The sequence below is a fragment of the Epinephelus fuscoguttatus genome, linkage group LG14 (assembly GCF_011397635.1).
Source record: "Epinephelus fuscoguttatus linkage group LG14, E.fuscoguttatus.final_Chr_v1".
Lineage (NCBI taxonomy): Eukaryota > Metazoa > Chordata > Actinopteri > Perciformes > Serranidae > Epinephelus > Epinephelus fuscoguttatus.
Window position 1 is genome coordinate 19515145 of NC_064765.1, and position 24702 is coordinate 19539846.

The 24702-nt window shown below is 40.6% G+C and overlaps 3 protein-coding genes across 12 annotated transcripts in view; 2 read left to right on the forward strand and 1 right to left on the reverse strand.

Annotated features, from left to right (window-relative positions):
• myo6b (myosin VIb) overlaps window positions 1–6886 on the reverse strand; it is a 62863-nt gene extending 55977 nt beyond the window's left edge. For both annotated transcript variants that reach the window (XM_049596576.1, XM_049596575.1), the window contains exons 1-2: window positions 6693–6886; window positions 2493–2640 (exon numbers count right to left, since the gene is read on the reverse strand). In XM_049596576.1, coding sequence (XP_049452533.1) covers window positions 2493–2609 — 117 coding nt within the window. In that variant the 5' untranslated portion in view covers window positions 2610–2640; window positions 6693–6886. The remainder of the gene's footprint in view (window positions 1–2492; window positions 2641–6692) is intronic.
• Window positions 6887–9726: 2840 nt separating this feature from the next.
• On the forward strand, window positions 9727–12685 carry colec11 (collectin sub-family member 11). 3 transcript variants are annotated; one of them, XM_049596604.1, is made up of 7 exons: window positions 9727–9889; window positions 10265–10421; window positions 10530–10601; window positions 10999–11070; window positions 11163–11216; window positions 11541–11636; window positions 11769–12685. In XM_049596604.1, the coding sequence occupies exons 2-7, from the start codon at window positions 10289–10291 to the stop codon at window positions 12176–12178; spliced, it is 837 nt and encodes a 278-aa protein (XP_049452561.1). In that variant the 5' UTR covers window positions 9727–9889; window positions 10265–10288; the 3' UTR covers window positions 12179–12685. The 3 variants fall into 3 exon arrangements, with proteins under 3 accessions (XP_049452561.1, XP_049452560.1, XP_049452562.1); XM_049596603.1 differs by having other exon boundaries at window positions 9728–9889; window positions 10260–10421; XM_049596605.1 differs by having other exon boundaries at window positions 9730–9889; window positions 10260–10421; window positions 11787–12685.
• The window catches only part of LOC125901158 (doublecortin domain-containing protein 2), a 73804-nt gene continuing 61216 nt past the window's right edge, over window positions 12115–24702 (forward strand). For all 7 annotated transcript variants that reach the window (XM_049596592.1, XM_049596593.1, XM_049596597.1 and 4 more), the window contains exons 1-8: window positions 12115–12196; window positions 17014–17313; window positions 18723–18771; window positions 19398–19474; window positions 19596–19727; window positions 20246–20422; window positions 20521–20569; window positions 24181–24310. In XM_049596592.1, the coding sequence (XP_049452549.1) occupies window positions 17030–17313; window positions 18723–18771; window positions 19398–19474; window positions 19596–19727; window positions 20246–20422; window positions 20521–20569; window positions 24181–24310 (898 nt within the window). In that variant the 5' untranslated portion in view covers window positions 12115–12196; window positions 17014–17029. The remainder of the gene's footprint in view (window positions 12197–17013; window positions 17314–18722; window positions 18772–19397; window positions 19475–19595; window positions 19728–20245; window positions 20423–20520; window positions 20570–24180; window positions 24311–24702) is intronic.

A 24702-nucleotide genomic window follows, 5' to 3' on the forward strand; every position in this document is an offset into this window, starting at 1 on the left:
GCTGTTCTCGCGCACTCACAAGCTCTCTCACAAGCCAGTAATTCGTGTATAACCCACATAATTTGGAAGGCTGTAATCACATCAGAAATACTTTACTGATCTCCGAGAGGAAATTGTAATTAGCTACAGTCGCTCCCATGTGACGAACAGGGAATTATAATAAGTAAGAATAAAAGTATGAAATAGAAGTATGTAGAAAAAGAGTATTATAATAACATGGAAATAAAAATGTGCATTATGTTACAATACATACAACTAGTACTTAATATATTAAGAATAAAAAATAAATATATGACATACTTTTTTGTGCTGAATCTGTAAGGAAGTAGTATCAAGAGATAAAGCCTGTGAAAAGAGGCAAGTTGGGGTTGTGGATGGGTCAAACAAACAAAGGACTTTCACCCAGGAGACCAGTGTTCGGGACTGGGTAAAAACAAATGAACTCTGAGACACGTCGTCACCATGTCCTTTTTCTTAAAGATTTTTTTAGGGCATTTTTGCCTTTAATTGATAGGACAGTCAAGTATGAAAGGGGGAGAGAGAGGGAGTGACATGCAGCAAAGGGCCACAGGCTGGAGTTCAGCCCGGGCTGCTGCAGCAACAGCCTTGTACATGGGGCACCAGCTCTATCCACAAAGCCACCAACAGCCCACCATGTCCTTTTTCTAAGCCATGTCTATCTAACTTTACACTAGCTACTAAACTTTACTCTAACCACGTAACTTTACTTTGGGTAATGTCATTCATAGGGTGTTAATTCGTTAGATATCATACGGACCATTGTATGAGGTTACAATGACTTTAACAAGGATAGACATTTTTGGAATGCAAGGAATTTATATTAAACATGACTTCATTTTTTTTTTTTTACCAGAAAGGCATAAAAATTTCCAGAATAAAAGATCAAAAGTAACATAAAACTATCAAACTTAGTTTGGCAAAGTCGCCTTCATGTATGCAGCTCCATGTGAAATCTTTGGCAAAGGGATTTAAAGTTGCACTCATTAGTTCCTATAGGCCGTTTCAAAGTAGAACGCTGTTTGGGCCACATTTTCCTGACCGAACCCCACCAGAGTCCGAGACAGTTGTCACCAGGCCCAGCCCGACCCTGACAGACTTTCTGATTTTTAAGTCCGAACCCGGCCCAATCCCAATGCAGTTTGTTGCCTGACATAGTTATTGTTATAGACAGTATGTAAATGACCATCAAAAGACTGCTGTTACGCACATTCAAATAACACCGCTCTCACAGCAGCACAGCACAGCACTGTACACACACTCAGTCGGAGAGGAGCCTGTGTTGCGTTTCGGCGTTGTCACGTAAATAACAAATTGCAGCACTTGAATAGGCCATAGCACAACACAGCAGCATGTTAAGTGGGCCGAACCCAAACAGAACCCGGGGAAAATTTCTGATTTGTTATTCGGACCCAGCCCGATCCTTCGGGCTCTGACGGGTCCCGTCAGGCTTGAGTCGGGTATCCACACTCTGTTTCAAAGCGCTGTTGCAGAAATTATGTTTGCCATCATTAATATGCCAATGTCAGGGTGTATTTTAGCTTGACTTTTGTATGGTTTATAGTTGCCCATTGTCTTGTTTGTCTTATGGTTTGCTTGTAGCATTTGTCAGCATACTTTTTAGTTTTTCTTCATAACAATGTCATTTTATGTTTGAAATTGTTCACTTTTGTGTTGCATATTTGATGATGTATTTTGTTCTATGTAATCTATGTTGCTGCCTGTCAATAGATTTAATCTGGTTGAATAAAGGTTAAAACAATTAAAAAAAGAAAATTAAAAGACTGTTCTTCTAGAGGACATTTTGAACCTTGCAGCTAATAATGATAGCATTCCAGTGTAGGTGTTCTTGTACAGGGGCCCTGGCTCACTTTAACAAGTCAAAATGTCTGAGGCTAGAATGGTCTGTAGCTGTGGTGAAGCATTAGACGAAACCAACGCAGAGGCAACTGCTCTAGTCCATGCCTGTTGTAAACATCAGAGGCCTGCTTGCTGGGGACACGTGACGGCTCAGGTGTAACAGGTGGCCTTTACCTCCTAATGAGCAGCTCTCCCTCTAGGCAACACTATCAGCGCAACTGCTGCTGCGCTCTTCATTTATTCATGCCTCTGTACATGTGGTCTCTCGTGTTTCTCACATTTTACACATTGTTGTGCTGACGCCTCTCTAATCGCACCTTAGACAGATGGCGACAAAACTACAGAAAATACTTCAGTTCGCACACACAGCATCGTAATTCTCCGTGACAGTCTTGTAAATGAGTTTATGAATGTGTGTGTTTGTGTATGGTGTGAGCATCCTCCTGGGATTATAACACCTAGTTTATGTGTGCCACTTAATGAATGAGCAATCCTTACATCAACTGAGCCACATGAAAGAACAACAAGCCTCTCACACATATCCCCAGCTGGACTTTCTTTGCTTGCAAATGGAAAGCCTGTGTATGTGCATGTGCCTGTGTGTGATGACCCACCTTGCCCTTCTGGTTCAGTGGTTCTATGGTTAGCGTGTCGGCTCCTATGTCAACGATCATCCCCAGCTGGAACCCGTCGGCGGGGTGGGGCGCCCACACTGGCTTCCCATCCTCCATGGCTTACCTCCAGTCCAGCACAACGACACAACTAAAAAGACAGAAAGGCAAAGAAAGGAATAAAAGAGAGCAACGTGTGGCTTAAAATGAATATGCAAAGTACAGTATGCAGTTTTGCATTTTGACTAAGGTGCTTCAAACAAAGTGGATTTGCGCCTGAGCCGGTCCCAAGGCTTGCATTGCTACACAATACGCATTTCACCTTTTCTTCACAGCTGACAAACAAAAGTGGATGTTGACACTGCTGATTTAACTACTACGAAAACATTAATCCCCAGTGAGGGCAATTTCTGTGTTCCATTTTATTGCTGAGCACCTGATCCTCATTTGCATGGCAGTATTTTCCTACATCCCTTCATACCCCACACACTCCTTACTAGTATCAAAAATAAATAATGGTAACACTTTACTTGACACTTTACTTGACATGGAGACTAATATCAAAGTTCAATGGCTAGGTATGACTGAAAGAAGCTTAAGTGAAACAACACAAAACCAAAGATGAGAATGACTCCATTGTCAAACTGAAATACAGTGTTATTCCTCACGACATGACTGGGACCTGACCCACTGATGCAGTCTGCTTCGCTTTCCTTTAACCTATTATTCTTCCTACTGATATTTTAAGAAAGGATTTTCCACTGGGACACGACTGGAGGGAGTCCTGCAATCTCCTGTGAGGACAACACTACCCTGAGTGACCTGACGTAAACTGCCTGGCCAAAGAATCCAGTTCGGAGCATCTCAGGTCTGTAGGTGCATGTTGGGACTGTGCGGAGTCCAAGCTAAAGCAGGTAATCCTGAGACAATGCTATTAAACTATGACATGTTGTCGTACTTTGTGCATACTATCTTTTTTGCAATTAACCAATTAACCGGTTATTGAGCTTAAAATTGTGACGGTATTTTTAGTCATCAACCATCTATGTTTAAGTTGGACGTCAATCTAAAACAGACTCTTTTAAAGGGACGGTTTACCTCAAAATCAAAAATACATATTTTTCCTCTTACCTGTAGTGCAATTTAGCAGTCTGGGTGGTTTTGGTGTGAGTTGCCAAGTAAATACATTTGATAAACTCAACAGCAATGTCTCTTTCCAGAAATCATGACCCAGTCACTCAAGATAATCCACAGACCTTGTTGTTAGCAGTTTCATGTAGGAACTATTTTCTTTCTATTGAACTTCACAGACCAACCGTATCAATTTGTAGAAGGTAGCGTGCATCTACTGCTAGCTTACCTAGCACCACTGGGCTTGCTAATGCTACAGCACAGTCGAGGAGGACGCCATGAATGTTTACATCTCGTGCTGTCAAGCACAAGCCTCTCGTTCATGAGTAGATGCACACTTCCTTCTGTGCAATGGTATGATTGGAAGGTGTAGTTCAGTGGAAAGAAAATAGCTCCTACATGAAACTGCTCACAACATTTTACTGTCTCTTCGAGCACTACAAGCCAAGTGCCATGTAGTTCTATTATATTTGATAGAAGGCAGACATCTCTACAGCCCATATCTCCAACACCAAAACAATATAGATTGGTAAATAGTACTACAGGTAAGAGGATATTTAAACTGTATATTAAAATTGTACAACTTTATTCTGTAGCTGACAGCAGCAGTTAGACCTTGGAAGACGCAGAGTACAAAGTGAATAATTTCTGTCCTAATCTTGTGCTCACAATATCCAAGCATCTTTGATCAAATGTGAAAGCTTGTATTTTCACATGCGTGTGATTAATGGTTCTTAATCCTACAACCACAGAGTTCTTCAAAGCAAAAGTGCTGACGTTATGCTTGATATCCCATTAGCCTCAGGGATTGAGGTCAAATGTCAGACAGAATAGGTGCTGGAAAGTGCTGATGCAGCCTTCAGCAGCAAGACTCAAAGTTCAGCAGGTGCATCGGCTCAGCCTAATGGCGGAGCATTTTATTATATAATATTTGTGACTGAACATCATATTCCTTTGTGTTGCATCATAACTTCCATACAAGAGCAGTCAACCATTTCTTTCTTACTAAACAAATGATAGGCCCTTGCATGATAGTGCTTAATAACCACAATCAGGCTTTTACAGCTTCTTTATCAAGCACACGTCACGTCTGGTCAACACACTTACATTTGGCTTTTCTCAATATAAGCTATGGAAACTTCCAGGCACTCACTCACTCTGAGGACTTTGTAACATAAGGCTCAGATGTTAAACCCATTAAAATTAAGATATAAGCTACAGTAGCTCATATCACTGTACATCCTGTTGCAAACCATGAGACTGAATGTCCTTTAAGATTTTGAGAATGTCTGCGAACCTGTGCTAAGAAGTGGTAGGCCTACTGTAAGTATGAATGAATGAAAGCCTAGTTTGCACCCAAGGTAAAGCAGGGCTGAATGTTATCACTGCTTCCACTGAAAGTGAATGTAACATGAGACACACGGCGTGCTGTTATCTTTATTATTAGAGCAATAACCTTTGTTTTCAATAGATGTCTTTGCCCCGGGTGGAAAAACAGCCGAGTAGGAGGAGGATTTTACACATCAAGGGGCCGACCCACCGTCAAGGCTGAAACTAGAACAAAAAACTCAAACAATGCGCTGAGAGGCAAAGTTATAAATGAAGTTATAAATAAATAAATGTGATAATAGAAAGTTCTTGAACCAATGTATCGTCTTCACATTGGCAAGATGCAAGCTACAATCACTTAAGGCTGCAACAAGTGAAAAGGACCTGTCTGTAACTTTAGGAACTGTTTGTACAATAAATGGAGGCCATATCCATATTTACAGTGGTGATAGTTTGATTATTAAGCTCTAAAAAACATCCAAACATAAGCAGGAGTGCAAGAAAATCACACCATAAGGAGGGAGGATAAAGATTACTTTCCCAGTCTGTTATCTCGAACCTTCAAGTGTGAGATCAAGGCTAGGGGGATCTTCAAGACTGATGACTGATAACCACAAAGCTTTCCCACAGTGCAAGTTTAATTAGAGTACGTCCACAAAGGAAATACGCTCAGTTCAGGAAAACCTAAATGTCTATACACATCTTGCTATGACTGACAATTCGTGCTTACCACCTTTGTCAGACACTAAGAGCAGTCTATGTCGGTCTGCCGCAAACGCCACACACAACACATCTGTCTTTGTAATACAGCACTGCTCAATGCATCAAGAGCTTTGAAATTATCATGCTACTTTCAATGCAAACCTCCAAAAAGTCTGGTATATCACTCACGGAGAGATGTCCTTGAGCCTAAAAGTCTACACCACTGACTCCTCTCAACAAAACAGACACCGGCCCATCATGAATAACTTTGACTCTGCAGCCCTAAATCCTCTTAGTATCTGACCCTAATCCAGACCATGAGGTGAAACGCTTCAAGTGACACCTAAGCCTCACAAATAAAAGTCTGTGATCGGTTGTTGTGAGACGAATCAGAAGGGAAGCAGGGAGACACAGGAGAAGGAGAAATAAACGTGCACACAAATGAATGGACTCTGGCTCAGAGCAAAAGCAGGACACACAAACACGCCTCTTGTTTCCTGCCTCTTGTTTCCTGTTCTCTACTATAGGCAAAGGGGACATGGAGAATTCTTTGGAAGTAGACAACAGGGAAACAGGATGAAGACACATGTCGAGACGGATCACACTTTCAAAGGTGCATCTTTAAAAAACATGGACAACATAGAGTTTTGGTTTAAGAGGGATTTAAAGTGGCTGAGGGGTGGCAGCATGACAGAAATGAAAGAATTAAGAAGATTAGCCAGACAAATAAAATAGGTGCAAGACAACCTCATAATTAAATGGATTTAAATATATCAGCACCTTCTGTAGCCCACACTGAGCTCCTTATGAATAAACCATTATGACTACTTCAGGTGTTTGTAGGCAAACTCACACTGTACTAATGCAGGCAATGCTTGTTAATAATTACACAATATTATAGGTAGTTATCAAACGCAATACACTACAACAACTGCACAAACTCCATCTATGTACCTGTGAAGACAATATAAAACACCTCAGGCTGTTTCTGACTCTCACTCTCATCAGCTATAAAAGTGTAAAAGTCAGACACACACTTACGTTCAGGGGGTTAAATTTAGTATCAGGACGACAGGAAAGAGTTTTAAGTCCCTCATACGGATGTGTAGTGTAGCAGTAGTCCAGCTCTCTCACGCTTCTCCCCGGGACAGTACAGTACAGCACAGGACAGGACAGGACAGGACAGGACAGGGCGGACGGAGCAGCGGGCTGTCTGGATGACAGGCTGTGCTCGGTGCTCCGGTGAGCCCAGGTGACGTCACTCCGACTGTACACTGCTGAAGGTGCGTTGAAGTGCTGCTCGGAAGATCCTGTGTCAGGTCGTTTTCACTGGCTGTGTTTTCACACCATGCAAATCCAAGTGTGCCGTGGGATTTTGTGATAACCTCACATTATTACTGCAATATTCAACTGAGCCTAAACAAAAAGTTATGAATAAAATTTTAATTAATTTTTTTGAATTCAACTGTCTTTCTTTTAAATCACCCATTTCTTAATAAAGAGGCAAACTCTATGTAAAATATGTAATTTAGTTTAATTTAATTTAAAAAAAAACTTCACAGGGAACCTGATTTCCCATTTCCCCTTTGAATTGATGTGTTGTTGGTGCTTTGATGTAATTTTAAAACATTTAAAATTAATTCTTAAATCATTTTGGTAATGAATATTTCATGAGTAATAATTGGCTGTCAATTGTTATTTGATGCCAGTAAATAAAAACAAAACTTCATGCTGTGATAAGAGTCAAAACAGGTTATTGAGGATATTGTTCACAAATAGAAATACATGTGTGCCTTGAGACTTTGGCTTTCCTTTGGTGTGCCTTGGGCACGTAAAATTTGAAAACCAATGTTTTCGGCTAACCCCCCCCCCACACACATTTTTTCGGTGCACAGGAGCAGAAAACTGATGTGAAATTTCAAACCCATCTACAAGTAAGTCCTCTACCAGTGACTTTGTTTTTTTACTTTTTTATGCTGATGAGAAAAAAAATATATAGATAGATAGATATAGATAGATATAGATATACATATACATATATATATAGCCTACCACACATATTAATACATCTGCGTGCTTGGACACATGTCCATATAAGGATGTAACATTCTGCGTTTTCTGCATCTTATACTTAATTCTACTTTACTTAGACCTGCTGTCCTTGTTCGTGGACACTTTTTTGTGCCACCTAGTGGTAGTGAGACCACAATACACTAATCCATTTAAAAACAAGATGGCTGCCATGTTTTCCAAGTCAGTCTGCAGCTGATCCGACACAAAAGTGGACAAGGTCCAAAACCTGATCACATTTTATGGTTGAAATTTGTTTATTTATGATTAATACTGTTTGTAGTTTGATATGGCAACAAATATGACCAATATTAGCAACAGTGACAAGAAAAAAAATTCTGTTAAGTAGGCAGTGCTTGTCTGAGGACGTTCGGACTTTATGTGAGGACTTTACATTAGGACGTCTTGTTTGAGGACATTGGGACTTTATTTTGGTCAGACTGTCTCCACAAACAAAAGGACATCCCTTGCTTGGAGTATGGCACAAAGAAAACTGATGCAGAGGTTTTAAAAGAATAAATCACAGACTTTTATATTAATTTCAGTATTTGTAATTTTGTTTTTACACACGAACGTTCAGACATTGAAATAAACATTTTTATTCTTTATTACACACAGTGATTATTGAAAATAAACCCAACATCCACATATGAGGACATCTTTTTTTTCTTCTAAAACTACTTCCTGTTCAAAGACAGTTTTTATTTATTTATTTATTTATACCATTAGATCCTACTGATCCCAAACACCTCAGAGACAATAAAAATGTGTACCAAACAGAAGCTGAGGTCTCAGGAGGATACAGCCACATGTCCTTTATGCTTTGTAAATTCATTTCAATATATCATCATGAGGAATATTTCATTTTACTGCCCACAGTCATGTAATACACTGTATTAGTCTTTCTGAGCAGACACCTACACTACTTCACCAGCTGCAATGAAAAGACAGCAAATGTTGCCTTGAAAGTCATGAATATTTCAGAGGCAGGTAATCTAAAACTTTTGGGGGGGATTTTTGAAGGAGACATCCAATCCACCATTGAAAGCCGCCACTGGGTTTGTAAATCTAATTAGGATATCTGATACTCCTGCACTGGACCGTATCTGATTACTGACACTAGATGACAGCATGTAAACACTAACATGACATTTTTTTGTTGTTGTTCGCAAGTTAAAAGTCCAAGTTGGTATTTGCGTGGCGTCATAAATAATGCACGACAAAGACAAGCACCACTTGATATCAAACTGTGACATGTTTTATTTTGGGGATGCTACAGTACATCCTAATCTCCAAAGAAAGAATTGTACAGATATGACCACCATCCATTCACCATCCGTTTTGTTTATTTTAAAGTCATCTTTATCACACTGGTCAAGACAAATAAACACTGGCAAATGCTGTGATTTAAAATCTGAAAATATATAAAGTTATTGTCATTGTAGTCACTGTAATTCTGACTTCAAGGAAAAAGGATGAGTGATGTACATTAAGGATCCAGGCAAGTGGAGGGCAACTCCACTCTGCTTGTATGGACAATGGCTCCCTCATGTGGCCACAAAGGGGAATAGCAAATCTAAAATCCCAAGACTTGCCTACAAGAAGGCAGAGAAGAGTAAAGAGCAGCAGCAGTGAAGGAGGGGATGTACTGGAAAGTTGCATCACAACAAATACTGCTCTTGACATGATAGTGGCAGAAATCCTATACAAGTAAAGTATCTTATTCATGTAAAATACCAAAAGTTCAACTTGGACTGACAGAATAACACAAAACTTGCAGTCAAGTCTTAGAAACTGCAAACATAATGAAAACTCTACACTTAACTCGTCATTTAAAATAAACTACACAACATGGTAAGCATTATGGGCATTTCACAAAATATGCTTTTCTTCAAGTAAATATCTGATAGAGTTTGAGGTTGAGTCAGTGTATTTATCGGGCCCCTCCACCGTCAATCACTCGACTACTTTCCCAGCCAATTATCTGCGGGGCCCCAGCTGCTTCAGACTTTATCTGCGAACTGTTTACGAATGTCCTATCACACACATTCTGCCGTGCCTGCGGAGGAACATGAAATGTTTCTGTAGGACCACCAGTGTTCAAAGCTACTGCAAGTCTTTTCAAGCTGGCTACACTTCTCTTCTCCTGTCTGGAAACACCTCTGCAGGTAGGACGTGCAGATTTTAAAACGGGGTATTCTGTTAAACCCATGTTTTTCACAGGGGATGTAGTGATTTCTGATAAAGGTGTGGCCAAGTTTGTAACAAAAAGTTGAATATGTGTTTGGTTTAGGCAGGTTTCTGCAGGTTCAAGCCTGAATTCTTCTAGATGATATGTATGGATAGGTTTAAAACAATAATTTCTTTCTTAAACTTGTATCTACTATTTCAAATGTGTGGCATTTCATATTGAAACTCCTAAAATTTCTCAGGATGAACAAATATTGCTTGAGCATGCTCTCTCTGGAATTTAGTAGCCCGCAAACTGGATGATTTGCAAAACGATTTCTCTAGTGTTAATCTCTCTCATTCCGTCAGAATAGTTCACCAACCAGCCCATGTAAAGGATGATAGGAGACAAGCTGTTATTGCCCATAGTGCTGATGTCTGTGCTGAGTTTACTGACACTACAGACATCGTATGGACAGCATTTGACAGAGGAGTCCTGCACTGTTCAGATCCTTGTCCCTGGACTCAAAGGCATGCCGTTCTACATATTCTCTTACACCATTCATCATAGATAGAAACCAAAAAATAGAATTTGTCTTCATATTTTTGTCTTATTTTTTCTGCCTTGTTGTGCAAAAGGAGAACCAGGGGAGAAAGGACTAAAAGGAGCACCGGGGCGCCCGGGAAGAGTCGGTCCTCCTGGAGAGATGGGTATAGAATATCTAGGTTTCTCAATGCAAGCATTAGCCATGCACCCAGACTTGTACATCTCGCTAAGCTGTAACAAAAAAAAAAAAAAAAAAAAAAAAAAAGAAGCTGGGGTAAAGTTCACATTGCTCAGGCTGATAATGTGCTGTTACATCACTGCCAGGCCATGCAGAGATGGCCAAGTGTTTACATTTGGGTGAGAGGTTGGCGGAGAAATGATCTGAAGAATCCACGGCTGTGGACAAGTGTTTACTGAAGACATTAATGAGGAGTGGAGGGTGGAGATTACACAGACACTGCATCCTAATAATATACTTACTCACTGGAAGTAATTTCCAGTATTTTCATCAGCTATAATTTGTGGAGAAATATTGTCTAACACCATGCATACTCTTTTCAGGTCAAACTGGGCTTAAAGGTCAGAAAGGCATAATGGGACGTTATGGAAAAGTGGGTCAGAGTGGAATGAAAGGTAATCGGAAAATGCAGAAATGTGCTTGCACTTGTTTGCCAATGAGGTCCGTATTGTTCGTGCTTTATGGATAATGCCATTTCATGTCTCAGGGGTAAAGGGAGACATGGGGGATCCAGGTCCAAGGGGCCCTAATGGAGACCCAGGTGAGATATTACAGCCCTAAGGCTAACTATGGTAGCACTGAAACAGAGCAACATGGCTTCAAAGTTTTTAAACTGTCCAGACAAATGTGTCATAGGTAGAAAAGTGGTAATGTGCTCATTAAATAGGTATTCGTAGGTCATAGGTATTCGACCTATGACCCCAAACATGCAGTGAAATTGTTTCTGTGCTTGGCATTCAAAGGGCAGATTAGGCCTACACTCTGTTATTCGGTTGGTCAAACTGATGATTGCCTTATTAGACAGACACATTTGGTGAAATTTGAGCCGAACGTGTGGTAATCCTCCACATTTTTGTCTTATCAGGTGTTCCGTGTGAGTGCACACCCATGAGGAAGATGATTGGAGAGATGGACATTCTCGTGGCGCAGCTTTCGTCTGAACTGAAATTCATTAAGAATGGTATGATCTTAGCATTTCTTGTTTGCATCCCTATCAGCTCTTGTCTATTGTTTCAGCTGTTATCCTCATAGAACTGCAAATGCTGGGCATGTCAATGTGAAATTTATAGAAATACAAGTGCTCATTTTTCAGCACTGCCCTCCCCCGCAGCTGTTGCTGGCATAAAAGAGACAGACAGTAAGGTCTATCTGTTGGTGAAGGAGGAGAAACGCTACTCGGACGCTGAGGCCTACTGTCAGACGAGGGGAGGGCACCTGGCCATGCCCAAGGATGAGGGAGCCAACGCAGCCATCGCAGGGTACATAACGGAGGCGGGCCTGAACAGAGTCTACATTGGGATAAACGACCTGCAACATGAGGGTGTTTTCACCTACGTGGATCTCTCGCCCATGACCACTTTCAGCAAATGGAGGAAGGGGGAGCCCAACAACGCCTATGATGATGAGGACTGTGCTGAGATGGTGGCTTCTGGGGAGTGGACTGATGTGGCCTGCCACCCTACCATGTATTTTGTTTGTGAATTTGACAAGGACAGTGTCTGAGTTCAGTCTGCCTATAGAGTGAGTAAATATGATGGGTTTGTGCTTCTATCTGTAAATAAGGTGACAAAATGACAAAGAGGTGTGCAAACTAGTATATTTTCTACTTTCTTTTTACTTCTCCTCATAAGCCCATAAGCTATTTATTTTCTTAACTCACCAAACAGAGTTCTTGTTCTTTTGTGATACTTACTTTAGGTACACAGTTAATCTCATACTCTGTGATTCATTAGTGTTTCAAACAGCATGCCAGGCAATGCATTGTGTTTCTATGTTATGCAAACTATCCACGAAGCAACATTTGTAACAGGGCTATCAACAAACGAGACAAATAAGAAAATGTAGAGGGCTGTAGATTGTGCATAAAATATGAAATGAAAGAAAGATTTGGTTTCCAGTTGTTTGCTTTAATCAGGGAAATGGGATACGATAAGCATTTCATATCCATGTTCACATGATAAGTTATGTGGCGGTTGTTGTAAAATAAAACTCACTGATGATTTAAAAGATAAAGAATTAGTCTGTGCATTGTTTTTCTGCCCTGGAGCAAACCACACTTATCTGGTGCAGCAGCTGAACCATGTCCTGCAGTGTACAGCAGTCTCCATCTAGTGGATGGAAATGGTACTGCAATGTAACAAACACAATCACCCTGGGATGTAAAGACAGTGACATTTACATTGAGGATGGCTGAGTTTCATAGGAGGATTGTGAGACAGTGGGCCCCTGGGATACAGCATAGTATCACGATATTTTGTGTGGCAATATTGTATCGATACACAGACACTAAGTATTGATCTTTAATTATATACATTATTCACTAACAAAGACCACACCCATAAGATAAAGATTTCTAATGGTTTATTGTGTATGATGGATTATGGGTTCGGAGGAAAGCGTGAAGGGGTGAGGATCTAGGGATTAGAGAATAAAAGGACGAGGATGGAGGGATGAAGGAATGAGGGTCGAGGGCCAGATGGATGAAAGGTTCGGGATGACAGGATAAGGATGAAGAGTGAGGAATGAAGGGATGAGGGTTGTTCTCGAACCTAGTTATAACACTACATTTAATTTTTGCAAGTACACTCTTTAATACAACATTTGGTATTTGAGTCAGATGAACAGTCTGAAAACTTCTCTTATGATGTAAAACTGATGTTGACAAAGTTTTCCTTTGGGGAATTAATTTGCAGTTGGAAAAAAGGTAAGAAATTGTTATTATTTTTTATATATATTATCGTAATATTACAATCGTATCGTGACCTAAGTGTGGTGATAATATTGTATAGTGGGTCCTCTGGTGATTTCCACCCCTAGTATCTTTTAGGTAATTTTGTGTCTTGGATTTTTTCGCATCTTTTGTAATCATTTTGTGTCTCGCTGCAGTTCCTTTGGATCTCTTTGTGGTCTTTTTAGTCATTTTGTGGCATCTTGTGTTTGTAGTTGTTTGGGTCTTTTTTTTTTATCTAATTTTGTGTCTTATTGTGGTGATTTAGTGTCTATTTTAGTAAATTTTGTGTCTTTTTGGGTTGTTTTACATCTTTTGCAGTTCCTTTGCATCTCTTTGTGGTCTTTTTGTGTCTCTCTGTGGTCATTTTGAGTCCCTTTCCGGCCAGTACGTGTTAATTTCAGTGACATTTTGCGAGTGAAGGCCGGGGGGCACCCTGACATTTTGGACCCCTGGGCCTGTGCCCGGTTGGCCCATTCAGTAATACATCCATGGTCAGTTTATTCAAGCATCCCAGTAAGCCATGATGCAACAGTGTGGCAACATGGACAATAACAGGACCCTGAAACTGAAAAAAATCAGCCGTCAATAATTTGATTTTGTACACATGCTTTTCCTGCTGTTAGATGTATTGTGTATAACGGCCTGTTATTTGTCTGTTATTTGTTAAGGGATATTTATTTAGACTGATTGATGGAGATTTTTGTATATCAACATTTCTTTTGCTGAAGTCCATCTGAAGCAATGAATTAAATGATGACATGGACTACACACATTATACTGAGTTAAATTAGTACTGTCAGTTTGCAGTGACATGTGTATTATTTGAAAAAAATAATGTACCCTCAAAACACAAGAGAGTTTATAATAATAATAAATTAATTACTCTTGGTAACAATGTGACAGCACAATATTGGCTAAGTGACAAAAACAAGACATTACATACCTCAGGTTAATATGGCATTTTCATCTTTGAAAATCCTCTACGGTTTAGTTGTGTGATTAATAGAAGTTGTCTTACAGCCCTGCTTGCTATTGTTTTTAAGGATGGGCATCCCAGCTGAGATGATATCCTATTGAGTCCCTCTAAGAAGAGGAAAAATTTGAATATGCATGATGCAGTTCTCCTAATAAAGCACAGTTCCAGTCCCTTAAGAGATGAATAATTAATGCTGAGATGAATTATGCATTTAATTGACCACGAGTTGTCTGGCATAAACCAATTAGGTGCCATTGTTGGTGCAATCTCTGGTTACCTTTGTGGTAAACAATTTGGGCAGCTCTGTCTGATGGTCGACTGGCACTGGTGAAGAAATGGCCTGTAAATGGTAGATATGGCTACAGTGCATGGAAACGAGGACACACACCCTGCATCTGATGTTTTATCCACTTCTATATCCAACACAGGAATATCATGTTGGTGCTGTAGTAGTGATGTTTTAGCTTGTGCCTGTAACTGTGGACTTAAGTTTAGCTCCAAATCGTTCAAAATTAAGCAGCTAGACTTTTGACTGAAACAAAACCATCCTCACAAATCACACCTATTTTGGCTTCCCTGCATTGGCTTCCAGTCTCTTTCAGAAACCATTTTAAAGTTCTTTTAATCACATACAAGGCTCTCAATTATCTGGCACCAGAGTATATAACTGAGCCTCTCATACTGTGCCATCCAAGTCTGGGTCTTCAAACTGTTCCAGAGTCCAAATCAAAGACAAAGAGTGATGGAGCATTTTCAGTTCCTGCTCCTTGGCTCTGGAACAGCCTCCCACTGAGTATCAGATCAACTGACTGACTGAAGTGACTGATACTTTTCTGGTCATTGTCTGACTCTATAAACCATTTTGTGTCTTTTTATAGTCATTTTGTGTCTCTTTGTAATTATTTTGTGTCTCTTTATTCTTGCTTTGCCCTTTCTTTGTTGTTATTTTGTCATAACTTTGCAGCTCCTTCACATCTCTGTGGTCTTTTTGTGTCTCTTATGGTCATTTTTGTCTCCTTGTGGTTTTGTTGTGATTCTTTGTAGTTGTTTTGTGTGTCTATGGTTGTTTTGCCTGTTCTTGTTGTTATTTTGTGTTTCTTTGAGGTAATTTTGGTACTTTTTTGGTCATTGTCACTTTGTAGCCATTTTGTGTCTCCTTGTGGTTGTTTTGTGTCTTTTTGTAGTCATTTGGTTCTTTTAAAGGTAATTTTGTGTGACTTTGAGGTAATTTGTGTCTTTTTTGGTTGTTCTTTATAGTTATTTTGTGTCTCTTTGTGGACGTTTTGCCCTTTTTTATTTGTAATTTTGTCATTGCTTTACAGTTCCTTCACATCTCTGTGGTCTTTTTGCGTCTCTTTATGGTCAGTAAGCCTACTTACATTTGTGTCGCTTTGAGGTCATTTTGTGTCGTTTTTATTTGTGTCTCTTTGTAGTCGTTTGTGTCTCCTTGCGGTTGTTTTGTGTCCTTTTGTAGTCCTTTGTGCCTCTCCCAGGTAATTTTGTGTACTCGTTGGTCATTGTGTGCTACTTTGTTGTCATTTTGAGTCTCTTTGTTGTTGTGTTGTGTCTCTTTGTAGTCGTTTTGTGTCACTTTGTAGTCATTTTGTGTGTCTGTGGTTGTTTTGCCTGTTTTTGTTGTTATTCTGTGTTTCTTTGAGGTACTATTGGTACTTTTTTGGTCATTGTTTGTCACTCTATACCCACTTTGTGTCTCCTTGTGGTTGTTTTGTGGCTTTTTGTAGTGTTTTGGGTCTTTTTAAAGTAATTTTGTGTCGTTTTTGGTTGTTTTGTGTCACTGTGTAGTCATTTTGTGTTTCTTTGTAGTTGTTCGGTGTCTCTTCATTGTTGCTTTGCCCTTTCTGTGTTATCTCGTCAAAACTTTGCAGTTCCTTCACATCTCTGTCATCTGTTTGTGTCGCATTGTGGTCATTCCAAGTGATATTTTGCAAGTGATGGCCAGGGGCCTCCCTGACATCTTGGGCCCCTGGGCCTGTGCCTGTTATGTCCATTCACTAATCTATCCATGCCTATCTTTACAGACCATCTAACTATAAGTTTCACATGTACAGTACCTGTTGCTGGGCTCCGAGTCATTTACATGATTTATTAGTGTCTTCCAGCTATTGTGCGATTACAACCAAGAAGCCTCAGAGTAAGAAAAAAGACCATGTAATAGCCTACCTCTATGTTTGTTTGGTCAATAAATAAATAAATACATAAATAAATAAAATTACAAGAATAATACTGTATCATTCTGAAGTACTAAAACCCAAACCAATTTCACACAAAAATTGAAAAAAATACATAAAAATAAAATAACATGTCTAATATAGGGTAGATGTGATCTAACAACCCGTTGCCAAACAACGGATTAATTTTCCTTAGTGGTTGCCTTGGAAACGCTGAAGTTTTGGAAGTTACCGTTTCATACAAACGGAAACTAGCAAACAGCCGCAACACAGCCGGGGGGATAGCTTTCTTAATGCTACACCTCTCATGTGGAAGAATTGGTTTCCATATCAGATGCTATCTCCAGTTACGTCTCCGGAGGCTGCGGACACCTGCCACTGACACATTTTGACACCCAGCGCCATTACTGTTTGTTTGTTTGTTTGTTTGTTTTTCTGTTAGCTAACGTTCAGTCAGTATGCCGGGCACAGCAGGGAGAGGTGATTTGCCACCGACCAAGACAATAACTGTCTACAGGAACGGAGACGCTTTCTTCCCCGGAAGAAAAATAGTGGTAAATTTGCGGCATTTGACGACCTTTGACCATCTGTTGACCTTCCTGACCAGACTGATCGAGGCTCCTTTCGGCGCTGTCAGAAGGCTGTACACTCCCAGAGAGGGCCACAGGGTTCAGCACCTGGACGACCTGAAGCACGGGAGTGTGTATGTTGCAGCCGGAAATGAGCAGTTCAAAAGGCTGGAGTAGGTACCAATGCTGTAAGGGGTGTGTGAGTGTGTGTAGGAGGGTGTGTGGGTCATAGCAGGGAGGTCAGGCCACTGTAACCGAGGACGAGCTCCATCCTGGGTCATGAGAAGGTGCATTTATTTAAGCTAATGTTAGCTACATGGTCAGCAGGTGGGTTGTCTGTAATGTTTGATGGATATTTAGCTGGGTTTGTATTGCACAGTCCTTAAAATATGTCTTCATCACATAACCTTAATTCTCAAGGGTTTCAATAGTTTACATTTACAGATACATGTCTTAAATAAAGTCTAAATTTTGATTTGTAGTCTACTATTGAGTTGTAGTGTGCTGGTATACTTGTAGTCCTGTTAGCATGATGTCTAGAGCACTTTTTATTTGACTCTCACCTGTAAAAGCAGTGTTTTATATTAACTGGTATTATCAGGTCTAGAGATGTCTTCCATCTATCATCATGGGCGGACTATGAGACAATGGGCCCCTGGGCACAAATATGAACAGGGCCCCTCCACCTTTCCTAGACAGAAGCAAGACACACAGACTTTGTGCTGGATTTGTGTCTCTTTTCTGTGTCTTGTGGTTGTATTGTGTCTATTTGCAGTCATTTTGTGGACTTTCTGGTTGTTTTGTATCTTTTTGTAGTCGTTTTGTGGCTCTTTGTAGTTATTTTGTGTCTCCTTGTCATAGTTTTGTGTCCATTTGTAGTTGTTTGTGTCTCTTTGTAGTTATATTGTGTCTCCTTTTGGTTGTTTTGTGTTTTTTTCTTCATCTGTGTCTCGTAGTTATTTTGTGTCTCCTTGTCATAGTTCTCTGTCTTGTGTAGCTGTTTGCATCCCTTTGAGGTAATTTTGTATACTATTTGGTTGTTAAGTGATGCTTTGTTGTCATTTTGTGTCTCGGTAGTTGCTTTGCCCATTTTTGTTGTCATTTTGTGTCTCAGAGATAATTTTGGGTACTTTGTGGTCATTGTCTGTCAGTCTGTAGCCAGTTTATGTCTTCTTATGGTTATTTTGTGTGCTTTTTTTGTAATCGTTTATTTTAAGGTCATTTTGTGTGTCTTTGAGGTCATTTTTTGTCTTTTTTTTGGTCATTTTGTGAGTCTTTGTAGTTATGTTTGTCTCTTTGTCATTGCCTTTCCCTTTTTGTTGTTATTTGTCATAACTTTACAGTTCCTTCACATCTCCTTGTGGTCATTTTGAGTCTGTTCCTGATCGACAGACCTACTTGTTAATTTGAGTGACATTTTGCAAGTGATGGCCAGGTGGCTTCCTGATACTTTGGGTACCTGGGCCTGTGCAAATTAGGCCCATTCAGTAATCCATCCATACCTATCTTTATAGACCATCTAACTGTAGGTTTCACATGTACAGTAACTGAGTCATTTACATGATTTTTTTATGTCTTCCAGCTATTGTGCGATAACAAACAAGAAGCCACAGACTAAGAAAAGAGAACAGGTAATACCACTTTGTGTGTTTCTTCAGATATACTTGATATGATTTAACAAAGTCTAACCTACATTTTCAGGTGCTTTATTACTTGTGACTATAATATGATATGGAGCCTTAGGAGGCTGCAGGTGGCTGAGGCCGAACATAACAATCCTGCTATCACTAGAGCTACACACAAAGTTGATCACTTGTCAACCATTAAATCAATCACCAACTAATTTGATAACTGATTAATTGGTCTGAATATTTTTCTTTTAACCCTTTTAGATCACATCCCCAGTCAGATCTTAAAACGCTGTTTCATGAGGACTTTAAATGTGAATATTTGCTGGTTTCTTTACTCCTCTGTGACAATAAACTAAATACTTTTGAGTTGTGGACAAAACAAGACATTTAAGGACATCATCTTGGGCCTTGAGAAACACTAATCAACATTTTTCACTATTTTCTGACATTTTATAGACCAAACAACCAATCCATTATTTCATCTACAGACAGTGAAAATAATCGTTAGTTGCAGCCCCTAATTATCACATAACATCAGAGTTGGAGTCATACACTTAAAAATGCCTCCTTTCTTATTTTCCAGCAGGTCATGTTCATTTTCTAACCCTTAGTTTTGACATTTTCAGATCCGACCTGTTGTTCACAGCAGAATACTAGTTTCTGCTCGCTGGAAGAGATCTGTGGATGAGTCCTGCACAATAAAGTGAGTGTTTATTTTAAGATACAAAGTCATCCTGAATGTAAAAAGGTTCATGTTTTTTTCCAGTTTACTTTTCAGCAATTAAATAATTGTTTGTATCTTCCATTTTCGTTGTGTTTCATAGTGTCTTGACCAATGGAGAAATCTTGGTTCCTCCAGTTCGAATACGGATCCCAAAGCATACTCTCAGAAGCTGGGAAAATGTTTTAGCCATGGTGACAGAGAAAGTGCGACTGCGCACTGGTGCTGTGTTCAGGTGATGTCCGACACCAGCACACTATAGTAGTTTAGAATGTACCAGTGAGGGCAAGCAAAGGCATGTTCTTCATCGTGTTTTTTTTAATGAAATCAAACCAGTCAACCCATTTTTTAATCAAAAATGGTGTACATTGCAAGAATTTTAAGTTAACTAGTCACAATACTGAATGTCAGCTTCTGTAATATAGATTGAGGGAAATATGATTAGTGGAGGCTTTCCAGTCCGTTTAAATGCAGCAACATTCAGCAGAGCAGAAGAATTTTTCTAATTAATTAGTGATTTAGACCATGTCAAGTTGTGATGGGCCCACAGGAGTTAATCCAAAACTGCTTGTTAGGCAAACACAGCTTTGATGAATTTTTAAAAAATACGCTTACATTAAGTTTAACCACTCAAACAATATTTAAAACATCTGTGTCTCTTTTATTATCCAAAAACACCGATTGTATAAGAATAGTTGAAACAATCACAAAACATCGCTCCCATTTGTATGATCTCTCTATTTGTGTGCCCAGGCTTTGCACGTTAGATGGACGTCCTCTCTCCGGCCCCAGTGAACTGGAGAACAACCAGTACTACATCGCAGTTGGTGCAGACAAGTTTAAAGATCTCCCATATGATCGCTGCAGGCCCTACAGGGATTTAATTAGGGAAAACAACATCATCAAAGGGTATGACACCTGTGATTTCAAGTAAGTTGTTATATTCTAAATAAACACTGGATTCTATTCTGATGTGAAAGTGAAAGAGAAAATGTGTCAATTTTGGTTTCCCCTTATATGCCCTGCAGCCAAGACATCCTGCCTGCTATTAGAAAGACAAGACATCCAAAGGATGCAGTGAGTATTATTGCTTCAGAGTTGGCTGCAGTTTGCCATCTGGTTGTTCACTTTCTTGCGACATGCTCAATTGTTGTTATTTTTTTTTTTCTCAGATTCCCTCTGGTTTATTGCCGTAACACCTTGGCACTATCACAGTCGAGAAGCGTGTCTTTGCACACACAGCATTTCAATTAACATTTCCCACGTGTGAGACTTGTTGTGGGGGTGCAATTCGTTATGAAACAGCGCTATCATCAATCACTGTCTGCGGGAGGCATTGAGTTACCTTTGCTTTCCACTTTGATGGGTAATCCCCACAGAGAAAGGCTGGCCCACTTGATCAAGTGCAGTGAGCCTCATAGACAGATCATATGCACCAGGGGGACTTCAACGACTGAAAAAAAAAAAAAAAAAAAAGAAATCTCTTATTCAAACCAGAACCGGAACAATTTGTATTGTGATTAAGTAGACAGTGAAGTGCTCTGAATCCATATGAGGATTGCGCTGCTGTGGGCCTGAGATGAACACCAAATCACACGGTGAAGATGAGAACATGCCCACTCAGCAAGTTGAGGTGGAGATGGGGGGGGCTGTGAAAGATGTGTCTGACATCTGATTTTTCTAACCATGAAAGATGACAATGCTGTGGCAGATGCCAATTTTTTTCAGATGGAGAAAAATGCCCCGTGCCTTATCTGTGGTGGACCGCCATTATATTCAGAAATATGATGAATATTTATTAGTAATATATTAGAATATGTTAAGATTTCTTCATCTTATTCAAATGTGTCCAATCATAAAATAATATATGGAGACCACACTGCTCTGTTATCAAACTTTGCTTAACTGAAGCTCAGTCTTTAGGTTGGAATATCTGAATCAACACTGCTCAGATCATAGCATGTGCCATTCAACTTAAGACCATGAGGTGGAGACAGAGACAGAGCCATGGCTTTGTTTTGCATCCACCAGCTCATTGTAGTATTAGTCATTCAATGGACATGATGCTGCCGCATTTTACTCCCTCTGCCTCCACGTCTGAACCCTCATGAATTTGTAAACATGATTTGACCAGTTAATAAGGACCTTTCAGAGAGGAAAGAAACATGTGACAAAAATTGCCCACTCTGTCTTGATCTGTCGCCTGTTTAGCTTACTGATTACACATACATTTATAGGGTCATGTCCGTCATTAATTTCAGTTTGACCTCACAAAACAACAGCAGTCTGGTTTGAAATGCCTGTAAAAAGATCCTTTAAACATGCCCACTGAGGCTGCGTAAAATGTAACCTTGCTCTCGCAACCTCCCCCTGTATGGGATCACTGTCTGTCCTGTCCTGTCTGCACCAGGCTGCGGAGTGTTTCTGCGCCGCTGACTGGGACATCTGGTCTGGAGCAACCACTGAAGTCTAAACTGACGGCTCTGCAGAGTGTAATATTGAATCTCTCCAGCACACCATGTTCCCATCGGGAGCGAGCATATATGCTGAGTTAGGTGTTCGCAGACATGATGAGGTAGAAACTTTTGAGGTAGACGTCGCATAAAGAAAAGATTAATGGGGGGGGAGGGGGGGGGGGAGAGGAATGCAAAGGGAAAGAGAGAATAATGATGTGCATCAAAGCAAAGTACTTTTGTATGATAGTGATAATAATGAGTGGTGCAATTGTGCTTCACATGTACTTCACACGGAGCATCCTGTGAAAACGGCCCAGAAAGGCTGACTAAACCTTTAATAGCTGCACTCCCTGACATCAGCGATTACTTGCTGCCGCTCTCCATTTCTCTGCTGTTTCTGGATGATGTCATTGGTGAGGGGAAGTAGCAATGCCCCGTGGAAAACTATACCTCCTGGCTGCTGCCAGCATGTCTGCTCGCTGAGGACCCGGCCCAGGGAGTGGCTCCGACTGATACCACAGCCAGCGTGGCTGGAGGCTGCTTGGTCCAATTGGTTGGGACCCCCGTTTTCCCCTGGCTATCATATCACAGTGTCCTCTTGTTGACTCCTGTTCTCTGCCACTTGAGAGGGCCACAGATTATTTGCTGCTCGGTCCCCCTGAGCCCCCTTCACACTAACTCCAGCGCTCTCTCTCTCCTGGTCTCTCTTTCTCTGGGGCCTCCTGATACACACAGTTGTCTGCTCCCACAGGACATGGTACTGTAGATATGTAATGCAGAACGAGAGGAGAGATGACCTCAGCTTTTCCACAGCCGTGTTTCCAGTTGCGCTGCTACTTGTACTGTACTCTCCTGGCTCTGCGGCGCCCCTCGTCCTCTGCTTTCCTCTCCCAGAGTGAGACCGTCTTGATTTAACTTTGTTGATTTAAATAAGATCTATTTACATCTCACCACCAGGCTGTAAACACAGAAAACAAGCTGTTCAATTTTTGATTGCCCAGATGTATTTGGATTTTGAACTTTTCGGTGACGTTTCCTCACATCACTCACAGACGAATTAATGTTACGGAAATTAGCAGCTTACCACTGCGACAGCGCCACCGCTCCCCCCATCTTTGATCTGGTGCGGTTGTGTGGACACTGCAGCGATAAGAGTGTGAACTCTGTTTCAACTCTCCTTTCGCAGAATATACCAGGCAAACTTCACTCTTCTTTTGTTGTTTTATTTTTCTCCCTCGGCCCACCAACGGCTGTAGAAATTCAAAAGAATATCAACAGACTTTGCCTCTGCATTAAAGAAAGCAAACAAGTGAAGAAACAACGCTGCCGTTCCCCAGAGGCCATGTTAGTGAGCTTGCAAACACCATTGCCAGAAGTGTATTCTGGTGGAAGCCTGAGATCACTACACTATCCCCGGAGCCAGCCCAGGGATCCAGCCAGGCAGCTGCAGTAAAGAGCACTGTAGCTGAAAAGAAACATTAAGTCTGCTCTATCCCGCTCTCTGTGTCTGTGTCTCTCATTCTCTGTGAGGGAGACATACCTCACCTTGCTACCTACAGAGGGGATGAGGAGCCTGTGAGGAGAAAATTGCCTTTTGTGGAAGCATTAATTCAGATGTGTACCCTGCTGTCTGAACATCACTCTGAACTCTCCCCACTGCTCTGTCTCTCTTTTTCTCTCACTTTCCTCCCTCGCTCCTTCACTCTCCCACCATGCAACTAAGTCCCAAGCCTCCCTTTTTTCTCTCTCCCTCTCCATCAATAACCTTCTGCTGTCTACTGCTGAAGAATAAGTTATTCCCTACGACTCCCTCCCTTTCCCTTTAAGCTTGTTTGGATTTTCATTGTTTGATCTGGCTTGATAAATAAGACAAATGCAGTTAGAAATTCATGGCTGCCCCATTTCATCAATAAATGATTAGTTTGCCACACTCCCTAGTGATTGATAGGTTGTGCACGGGATGTATTGGAACCAGATGAATTCAATACAGTAGGAGTCACGGGGGAGCTACAAAGCATATCAGCTCATGAAAAATTGAGGCCAATGGAAAATGTAAAAAAGCGTTGAAAAGAGGGGAGAAACAAGTTTTGCCCCGATGCGTTTTGTCTTTTTTCTTCTTCTTCCTCTTTACAAAACAACAGCAAAAAGTCGATGATGAATCACAGAGAAATCTGAGGAAATACGCCTTAATCTGTGCCCCTGTTTTCTCCTCTCTTTTGTCTCTTCATGTAGTTTGCTCACACAGGCTTTAGAGAGGACCTTGAGCACACAGCCAGGGGCCAGATGAAGAAACAAGCCAAACCGGAGAGAACCAAACAACAGAGGCAGGTGTCCAGAAACCCAGTTCTCTTCTCGACAGGGGGTAAGCAGAGCAATTCTATGGAAATATCTTTCTCCATGTCTCTCTCTCTCCAGCCCCCTTGTCCTCAGAGCGTTTTTTTTTCTCCCCCAAACACCTCCTTTCTCACCAATAAGAAGAATCCTGTTTGCTTATATGTATATGTGTTACTGTACAGTACTCCTTTGCATATGTAGGGCTACATTTGGGCACACATGTAGGCATATATACTGTTATACATTCTTCTGTGTGTATGTGAGGAGATATGTGTGTGTTGGGGACATAAAAAAAAACATTTGGCAGGTGAAGGAGCATCCTTTGGATTCTCAACCTGTTCTTTTTAAGTCCAAACAGAAGCCAGCTCCCTGCTCTTTTGAAAGAAATACCAGTCTTTTTCTGTGAATATTAAACAGAAC